This window comes from Gymnogyps californianus, chromosome 3 (assembly GCF_018139145.2).
Source record: "Gymnogyps californianus isolate 813 chromosome 3, ASM1813914v2, whole genome shotgun sequence".
Lineage (NCBI taxonomy): Eukaryota > Metazoa > Chordata > Aves > Accipitriformes > Cathartidae > Gymnogyps > Gymnogyps californianus.
The window spans coordinates 7,223,661-7,234,369 of record NC_059473.1 but is presented as its reverse complement, the minus strand read 5'-3'; the positions used below and the strand labels follow the sequence as shown (position 1 = coordinate 7,234,369).

The 10,709-nt window shown below is 39.3% G+C and overlaps 1 protein-coding gene across 1 annotated transcript; it reads right to left on the bottom strand.

Moving 5' to 3' along the window:
* Window positions 1-395: 395 nt before the first annotated feature.
* BTBD3 (BTB domain containing 3) lies at window positions 396-10,501 on the bottom strand. Its single transcript, XM_050894669.1, has 4 exons — window positions 10,179-10,501; window positions 9,498-9,588; window positions 8,876-8,994; window positions 396-4,773 (listed from the first exon to the last, which is right to left on the bottom strand). The coding sequence occupies exons 1-4, from the start codon at window positions 10,499-10,501 to the stop codon at window positions 3,741-3,743; spliced, it is 1,566 nt and encodes a 521-aa protein (XP_050750626.1). The 3' UTR covers window positions 396-3,740.
* Window positions 10,502-10,709: the final 208 nt, after the last annotated feature.

Here is a 10,709-nt window from a genome sequence, read left to right as displayed (position 1 = left end):
ATGGCCTTTACTGTGGCAACTGTCTTTTAGAATAAACACGAGACCCTCCCCCTTCATCTCCACATACTTAATAATATTAATAGAACATTAAAATATAAATGCTAGTAGACAAGGTCTTTCATAAAGCACAAATTAATTCATTCACTCTAGCTCATTAGCTTAATCGCCAACCTTTTTACAATGTAACTGATTAACATTTTCATTGTTCTTCCTTGTTTTTTTCCTTAGACTTTTACTTCTTTGGGGATCAAAAGATCTCTGAATACATAGGCTCAACAAATATCTGTGCACAACTGTACAACAATAGAAATCGCTGAAAGAGATAACTAAGTAAAGGCTTTCACAGCTCACGCTTCAGAGACACTGCAGGAAACAACCATTTAAGAACCATTTTTATTTGTGTTTAATGCGATTATACACATTCATGAGTCCAACAAGATCTGCACTGTGACATTAAAGATACAGTACAATAACATTCAACATGAGGTACTTCATATTTATATATATCTGTCCTTTATAAATAATGCTGTAAGCCTGCTAAGGTCAAACACTGCTTCAGCACAAATGGGTGCTGGGACCTGAAGTTAGCTGAGTTTATCACAACAAATAAAAAAAAAAAATCCCAAAACAGTTCAGTGCAATAAGTATGTAGAAATTAAAATGTTTACTTAAATACTATTTTAGATATGCAGAAAGTATATTACATTATACTCTCTTATCACAGATTCCCCTCACCAGGAAAATCAAACATACAAGTAGCAACGATGGCCAGGTACAGTTTAAGACAGAATCTACGACAGGATCTCTATCAACTTTATGCTGACATTCCAGGTTGATATGGCTGATGCTTGCAAAACGTCAATCAATGTATTCAAGCTTGGATGCTACTGCTAAACCAACCAAATCCACATTTAGACACCTACTTAAGTGCCCTGATGTCCTAAGGTGACTGGTACTAGCCACCTTCTTATACACCAGTACTTGTTAGCATCAAGCAGTGCTCAGAATCAAGTCGCGCTGTAAGCATCAAAAGGTGTTTTGGGGTGCTTATGTTTATTCATCCATATTGAAAAACTTTACATGCACCAGCTCCTAAAACCTGGAATGGACTCAGAGGAATTAAGCTAGAGGTTGCTTTCATCCTACTTCGTCAAAAAGATTTCACAAAAGTAGCAAACAAAATAATAATTAAACAGCTCATTTTCTACATATTACAGCTACACAGTATTCTGATCTCCTAACTTCTGTTCCAGTCAGTGAATGTAGTAGATACCCCACCTTTATTTGCAGATAAGTAAAAACCAAAAAATATATTAAAAGTGAGAGCCTAAGTCTAGTTATAGCAATGCAGTACTCTCTGATTTGTCCCACCAGCTGAGGCACCTGATTTTTTTTCCAAACAACTCGGAATGCAGCTTGCTACTGCAAGCAACTTGTCAATCTGATCATCACTCAGAGTAATTACATCTACATCAACCGCTTGCTGTAAGAAAACTTAATCAGCTGATTAGCATCTTTCTCTGCTTTCAAATGTATTTAAATAAATGGAACTGCTGCTCAGATGTTGTCTAAAAGTAGATGACCATTACCTCATCACAATCTTAGATTCCTTTTTGCAGTCTCTTCAGCAACTCTTCCTCCAGTCCATACAATTTATACTCCTGTCTATTGTCTATTTTAGGCTGCAGATCTAAATATAATTAACCGGAGGTTTTTTAAATCTCTCTCTGGGAGTTTTCCACGAAGCTTTCTGTTTAGATTTCACTAACAGTCTGGATTATGTACATCTGTTATAAAAAAACAAAACATTTTTCTATATATTTTGAGGGTATTTACATTTCAGAAAGAACATTGCTTACACACACACACACACACACGTATGTATGTATATAAAACATTAAACACTAAGATGGGTGAAAAGCATAGATCTTGCAGGGCAGTTTTTTACCTGGCTCTCCTTTTATTACCTAGAGAGAAGATCTGGGCTTTGGCCATAAGGTGTTTGACATCTACGCTCCAGTTTTCCTTACTTCAGATGGTATTTTGGACACTGCAAAGATGTATTGGCACTGTACGATGGCCAGGGGCCAGGATTCCAACCGTCAAGAAACACTTAGAGTAATAGTATTAAACTGGTAAGAAATCATATGAGAAAAACATTTTTATTACAAAACTGACAAGTGAATTTAGGGTTATGCTACATTAATGTGTTGACACACTTTAACGTTAATCTTCAGTCTGCCTAAAGAATCATTTGCTCTTTTTATTTCGGTAAAACATACGCAAAAAACAGAACGCACTTCAGAGGTGAAATAAGAATGAGATGCTTTACAATAGGTAGCGTGCCTCTGAGAAGCAACTGTCCCAATGCAATGGTGAAGGATTTTCTTTTGTTTAAATAGTACCTGTATTTCTTATTTATACTGTTTCCTTCCCTGATAAAAGGAGTCATCATCTGTAATACTTTTCCAAAAACGATACAGACATAACAGGAAGTTTGGAAAAAAAAAATTCAGACAAGGAGAAGGTTCTGTACCACATAATCCTCTGACTGATGTGTAACCATAAGCAGTTGCAAGAGATCCAACATTAACACATTAGAGAAGACTTCCTCCTCCTCACTGTTATCTGATGATATACACTAAGTGTAATATGACCACAGTTGGGAATCTTCTGTCTTTGTCCAAATTTCCACTGGTAATGTATGGTAATAAAAAGAAGAAATCTCCTATTACAGAAAAAAGTCCAAGTCAGGATTGGTACATTCTTTTGTTCCTCTATAATCTGCCTCTACCATGTTTAGAAGGAAGAAAAAAACCCCACCCAAAACAAACAAAAAATTATCCTGCATCAGATGATAGATACTAATTCCCATTTATTTAACAAGGGTTCAAAGAAAAGCCATTTAAATAGCAAATCAACTTCAATGTAGCAAAAACTAGGTCATGGGAGTAGAGTTTCAAGAGCTGCATATACAACTTGAACATGTGCAAGTACTTCCTTGCCTTCGAGGTGGGATTCCTAGAAAATGAACTAGAAATGAATGTAACTTGCCAAGTCTACATCCCTCCCTCACTGTAAACATGTCCCTGCACTGTGGACATGGTCAGCATGCTGTGTAGCTTCCTGAAAGCTGCTTGCTTCTCTCCATCTTCCCCTGTAGCCATCCCAAACAGTTGGCCACAGGAGAATCTCACAGGATGAACGTTTAAACCTATGCTTTTTCTACTTACAACTGAAGCACTTCTTTCAGCTCCCATGATCAAAAGCAGCTCAGTTTATTGGAATCTCTTAAGTCTGAAGAGTGGACAGAAGAGAGAGCTATAAAACAAGGCTCTTCATTTTCTTCCCCTACCTCCCCCAAAAAATTACAAGCAGAAAGCAGTAAATGGAGAAAGAGAAAATGGATCAATGAAGACTGTTTAGTGAGATACAAGAGGGGGACATCCTCTGGTGATTCACATGTGCATCAAAGAAAGGGTCAGCATCACCAGCAAGCAGGCACCCCTCTTACAAAGCCTTTAAAACTTGCTTGTTCCTAAGAGCTTCCAGTTTAAATACTACACTTAAACTTTATCACCAATGATGCTACAAGTATAGCAAGCCAGTAACTTGCCCACAGCATTTAGTTACATATTACCTGTACTGATCACACATCTGCAGATAAAAAGCTAAGCATCAGTAGGCCTGAACCAGACAGGTTCTTCATAGCAAAACGCTTCGTCTCCACACACTTGCATTCAAGCATAAAATATGAGTTCGGGAATTTGCCCCCCCTGTACCCCAGTGCCATTTGTACTGTCCGAAGAGCACTGAAACTGAACAGTCACCTTCCCACACTGAACTTCTGTCATTCCTTCTTGTCCAAAATAGCTGAGTTCATTACCATCCAGAATCACGCTAGCTGTGTAAAAGGTGTCAGGCTCAATCTGCACTGGATATTCAAACCACACGGGAAAAGTGTTACTAGAACCATCTGAGAAGTATTTACTCAAGTTCTGGCCTAGGATAACTCCTTGTCGTTTGAGTTCAATCTTGGCACTGTACTCTGCCGATCCACAGCTGGAGCCGTACAGCCCAAAGCCAGCAATAAACACTCTCTTATCAACAGCAAACTGGATGCTGTCACACCGGCCCCTGTAGCGCCACTGGTTGCTGCGGTAAGCGCAGGACTGGAAACGGTGGCATCGCTGAGGAACGAGGCCTTTACGGGGCTTGCTTACAAACTGTAACTCTGGCTTTTTAGCAGCCGTATACCAGAGGAAGATATCATTGGTTTCGTTGAGAGTCAGAATCCCAGACTGAGCAGCGCCATTTGCGAAGTCGTCGAGTGCCATGGTAGGGATGCGTATCAAGTACAGAGCCTTCCCGAGGACTTTGCGCTTGTTCTCTATGGTAGCCGTTAGCTCTTGTCGCTGACACTCCACTTCAGCCCAGTTCAGAGCTGCTTCGAAAACAACAATTTCTTTGGCATTCAGAGTCTCCCTTCGGAGAATGCTTTCAAGTGTCTGAAAATCAATGTCACAGAACCCCTCAGACTTCAAAGCTAGCTCAGCTTGGGCATCAATCACTTCCCAACAGCGCTGGGTCAGGTCAGGTTCCTCAAATAAGCAGCTCTGGGAAAGCAGCACACAGGCATTCTTTGCACTTAGACTTGTCTCTAGAAAGTTGACGCAGGCGCGGGCAAGATGAGGGACGATATACTTCTTGGCAGCATAAAGAGTGGCCAGTACGGTATCTGCAGCCAAATCAATTTCATCACAATAAATGTATCTGAAATAAAACACATGCATGTAACACTGCCGCTTAATGCAAAAATGTAATTTGTCAACAACATCTGAAAATTACGAACAAAGAATATTTACATGGCTCCACGTTAAAGCTAAGCAGTGCTTTTGGGGAACATTGATTAAATCCAGAAAGTACAAACCAAATTCATCACTCATGTAAGACCATGGAAGAGAACAGGCTCAAATCTAAGGTGAATAAAACTTCACATTTGGGGTACATGCTATGTAGACAATGGTTATATTTACAAATTATGGTCCCTCCAGCTCTGTGTTCCTTCCATACGTGCTTTGGCTAACGAGAGGCTATCTGCCCCAGGCAGTAGCTCCTCAAGGCCTACCTTACTTGGCTAACACAACAGTCTGGAACACGTGTTACAAAGAGTACTTAGACTGGATGTCCTGTGATGGTGAATGGTGATTTACTGAGGTATATATATAAATACAGGAATGAAAACAAGTTATTGGTAATAACTAGGCAGTCTAAGAAGAGAAATGCTATCAAAGTATATCAGGTGCTATCCATTTTCATAACTACTGGGTTGGGTTTTTTTAGGGGGGTGGCTTTTTTGTTGTGTGTGGGGTTTTGGGGTTTTTTTTGGGGTGGGTGCTTTTTTTTGGGTTTTTTTTTTTTTTTTAATTAAAACAGGGTGATGAAGCATACAGGAAAAGGCACAGAATTCTAATTTTCGGGCTTCCTAATGCTTACAACATCCTAACTCCACTAGCCCAGTGTCTTCCTCAGTCTTATTGCATGAGGAAAAAAGCTTTACTGCTACGCTAGTGTGGTGGAAGAGATGAAGGTGAAATTCTATTTATGTGACTAAACTGCTGGGATTCATTGCTCAGAGAAATGAAGCATTGTACAGTTTGTTCTTTTTAATATCTCATGCTTCAGGGCCCCATTTGTAGCTGGTGAATGCAATGTGCTAAAACCATGCCAAATGCAATTTTACTCTTCATAGGGATAAGCAAGTCTTGATGGTTATGGTTGATAAAAGTGTCTTCCTCCAGTAAAGCTGAAGTTGTATGCAACCCTGTACTAATTAAAATTTTCTAGTTAACAGGTTTCCCAACACAATGAATTTTTTGCAGAACAGATGTGCTTATAAAGTGGAATTAGTACCTACGCTGATCTGATTATAGTTCTAAATATCTTTATTTGTATTTTTGCAGGTGTAGGGTACTATCCTCCAAGCCACACTTAGAAAACATGCTTAGAGCAGATACTGCTCAAGAAATATAATAAAATCTAAGAGGTTATAGAGAAAAAGAATACTTACACAGACCCAAACCTTTTTTTTTTTTTTAACCTTTATTACTTGGTTTCAGCTGGGCTATTTGTAACAACAAAGAGCACATCTATATATCACTGGTTACAGGCTTAGCTCCTTTACTGTCCAAAAAATTTTCAATGTATCAATTCATTCGTTTTTATCATTCTCCTTATTGCTCTCCAACTTTGTTCTCCCTTCTATTACTTCTCTTTGCCTGCTAGTACAGCAGAGAATGATGACATCTGTTTTAAATTGAAATAGTACAAAAGTTGCTAGTTTAATATTCATGAAAGTGAAGAACTAATATCACTGATTTACAACAGACAGCACATATTGGCTGTCAGCAATATTCCACACTTCTCACTCTGCCAATGCACCTCGACTCTGGTCTGCAATTACTGATATTCCAGTTTCACCCTGTTCTTAAACAGAGGATTCTGCTAGACCACAGGGTTTGATGGTTTAGTGACACATTCATCCTGGGATAAGATGAGACCATGGTTCCAACTTGAACATTCAAGATTAAGATAAGATATAATACATTAAAGACATCAATTCAGTGTGTCAGCTAGACTAAGAATTTAACCCTATTTTTAAAACTGTAAACTTTTTAGAACAGCCAAAGCAATTTTACTGGGAGAATAATTAGTATCTACCAGTCCAGGTATTATTTCCTATGTTACACCTGGCAATACCTTTTCTGACGCTTGTTGTCAGAATGCCCACTATATAGGAAAAGACAAAAAATATTTATGCTATAAGAATTCACTGTCCAGGGGAAAAAAAAAACCAAACCAAAAAAAACCCCAACACACCTAACCCCCAAAAACCACAAAACCAAACTCAATGTATTTTCTGACAAAAATTATGATGCATCCCTCCTGACTGCGGAAAGGAGCTTATGAAGGAGAGGGCTGCTTTGGGGTAGGTAAAAAGTCTTTTCCTTCTGTAGCAACAGTATCATGAGCCTTCTGCCGTCCACTGCTCACAACAGTTGCAAGCAACACTCACGGGGATGATTTCCCAGGGGGAGAGGAGTGAAGGGGACCGTGGCTCCCCCCAGGCTCCACCCAGTGCAGCACATGCACTGGATCCTGCGATGAGGGGAATGCTGCACTGCTGAGCAACATCCCTTTCCCTTCCCTGCACCATCACGGCTGCAGACACCCCTGGCGTTCGCAGACACAGGAGCACTCTGCAGGTTCAGGCACACTGCATCAGTCGAAGTTAGGACTGGCAAGGTTAGCTCAACATCCACACAGACCACAAACTTTTTGTGGTCTTTTTGTTTTTTAAATAAAAGCTGAGAAGGTGAAGAATTCCATGGTTCTGACCATGCTCTCAAAGATAGTTTCCTAAATTGCTATTCCTAGATGTCAGTATTGATAACCTCTTTTCTAGGTTTGCCCTCCGAACAGATTTCTTAATGATAAATTCAGAAAGCATTCAGTTTCTATATGGCAAATCATGTTTAGCCACAGTGAAATAGATTTGCTGTTCAAAAAGGAAGGGGGGCCAGGGGAATCCAAGTATCTTGTATTTGTGCCTTGTAAAATTATGCATGAAAGTAAAGCACAAGTCTGAGCTCTGCAGAAAACACTCGCAAAACCAGAAAGGCCCGAAGCAAGGATTCATAACGCACCTACCTACACAATGTCATATCTTAACTTTATGTTCCAGGTCTATAGAACATCTGTGTGACTTCAGCTTTTCCTGGCGGTTACTGATATTTGCACAGAACATTTCTGATGTTCATGATAACCTATAAAAACTCTATGCAACAAACTCTATATGCAACTTTGAATGTTCATCTACAATGCCTCTGAAACGTAAAAGAAAAAAGAAACCATTCTGTAATCACAAGCTAGTCAAAACAATCTGTGAAATACAATAAATTGCTAGCTAGTGATTACACCATTACATGAAGAAAATCTGCAGCATATTAAAAGGATCACTATCAGTACTAATGTATATTCTTTATCAGAAAGCAATGGCAGTTACCAAAGCCGAAGGGAAAAAACCCTCAAAGCCATAGCATTTCTGTGACAGGGCATTTCTCTTTAATAATCAGAGTTTATAGATACATTCAAGGACAATTCAGCAGGGAAGCTGCTTCATTATGCTCATTTAGGAAAAGATAGCATTTCTTATGCAGCTTGCAAGAAGAAAAATAATGATCATTTAAAACTGATTGTTTTTCCCCTGTTAGAATAAAAAACCCTATTCATGTAAACAGCCTTTTTATTACTTTCCAAATGCATCAATATGATAGATGAGGAGAAATTTAACTTTCAGAGGCTATATTCAGTAACTTAGGGTCGTTTTTCTAAGACAAGACCTGCATACAGCAAGTTTATAAAAGAGCTGGAACGATGTCAATACACAAACCCAGCAATTCTGGGTTTTGGGGTTTTTTTTGTGTGTTTTTAACTTTTCACTATGCTTGCAAAGTAGAACAGGGTTTTTTTGTTACAGCTGACAATTCTTTTTAGTAACTCCATTCCTTTGTGTAACGTGTAGTGACAAATCAGATCAATAGGCATTACAGTATACAATGTGCCCAAAGATCCCCTGTCAAGGTCATTATTTATAACTGCCTACAATAGTCTAATATATGCGTGCCTGGAAGTAAAGAGGGAGAGCAAAATGAGGTAAAAGTTTAAAATACTTGAGACACACACAAAAAAAAAGAATATTTTAAGCAACTGCTTTCTTTCTGTTTATACACAAGTCTAATACTTTAACTATGACATTACCAATGTATGTATACATCATAAAGGAAAACATATCCAGCAGATGAATGATGCTTACTTCAGCATTGCGAGAAAAGCAGCAGGCTCAACATCTGGTATACGGATTTCATCTTTGTCCTCAGCAAGCTCTCCGTAAAACATCGCATGGAATACAGAGCTCCCAACAGCCAGGACATACTGTTGAGAAAGGGAAATCTTATTTCATGCTTCAAACTGAAAGCACTGCCAACAAAAACAATGTGGGAGAGCCACTCTGAGCATACTGGGCTTCACTGACAGACTCTATAGACACACTTCAGTAAGAAATGAAGTCAAAGTTAAGAACAGAATTACATATTTTCCCTGCATTTTACTCTAATGGGCACATATGCATTAGCTACTGGAAAACACTCATATCCGCTACAGAAGTTAACTATTTCTAGAAAATCTCAAGAGTAATATTAATCAGCAGCACAAAGCAGTATTCCTAACTTTGCAATGACTGCCTTAGCACAAGTGTACTGTTTAACCGAAAACACAAAGAAAAGCAAGGGACAGACTATTCCACTGCATGTAGCCTTTTAAAATACAGAATTATGCCTGTCCCAGAAGAGCTGAGTCTCCCACGCTATGTCCCAGCGTAACCGTGGGAGCTCTCTCTGGCTATCGCCGCACGAGCTGATAATGCAGCTGTTGCTTACTTTGTGTCCTGGCAGCCGCTGGGTCCCACCTGGTGGCCCGACCACAAAATGAACATCTGCCATCAAGTCATTGTTGAACATCACTGCATTTCTACAAACAGAGGTAGCGTGTTAATTTATGGCGCCCAGTAACTCTGTGCTTGCCTCAGACCCAAGAAATTTAATTTCTTAACAACTTAAAGTTGCATGTTAGTAAAGAGAAGCAGGTCACACTTTGTTTTAAGCTGCTTTACACATCATCACACAAATATACTACAGAAAAAACTAAGGGGGGGAATGTGTGTGTTGTGGTGGGGGGGGGGGGGGGGTGTGCAATAACCCCCCCCCCCCCAAACTTACGAGAACTTTTCAAAAAGTGGAAATCAAAGTCAAGAGCATGTATCACTGAAAAGCCCCACTAAGGTCTAAAAGCAAATCTTTACGGGTCTGCTGCAGCTTCCAGCAACATTTTTATTTACTCAAGACAAACAGCTGCACTGTCTGGAAAAGAGATATTAAAATATTTTCCATTACCAAAATACTTGTTTCACACACACACACAGGAGGGAAGAAAAAAAAAAAAAAAAAGAGAACTGTGTTTTCTTCAGCAAATAAATGAATAACTAAACATATGCATTACGAACATTTTGCTACTTTTCACCACTCCATTCAAACAGTAAAAATAAACTGCCCTGAACTTACCTCTCTCTGATGGTTGGATAAAGTCCTTGCCAATTAGGTGCTGGAATAGTGTTGTTGTTATTGAGATTTTGCTGGTGGTACTGCTGGACAGCAGTTGTATTAGTGTTGGCTGGTTTCTTTCGGGGAAAAATATCAGCAGCCATCTTCTTCTTCTTTTTGGTCTTCAAGGTAATGATTTCATAGCAAACTGGAGGCAATTTGCTGCTGCTACTGCTGCTGCTATTTCCCTTCTTAGAGCTCTTCTTGGACCTGTTCTTGACCGTCTCTGGAAGCATCAAGAAGAAGGTGAGACATTTCATGTTCTTTCCTTTCTCATCTACCATGAGTATACTTGTCTGTAAAGCTAGATAGCCTAACTAGCTAGGAACATTAAGAAATGCACGTGGAAGCTGTTAAACAGAGAGCAGCAGAGCTGAGAGTTTGCTTCTTTTCCAGCAAGACAAGGTGACCTTTACAGTGCACCAAGTAAGAAACTGGCTTTAAGTTTGATCCAGTACTTGAATTGTTAAATACATCCCCATCATTCCTGCC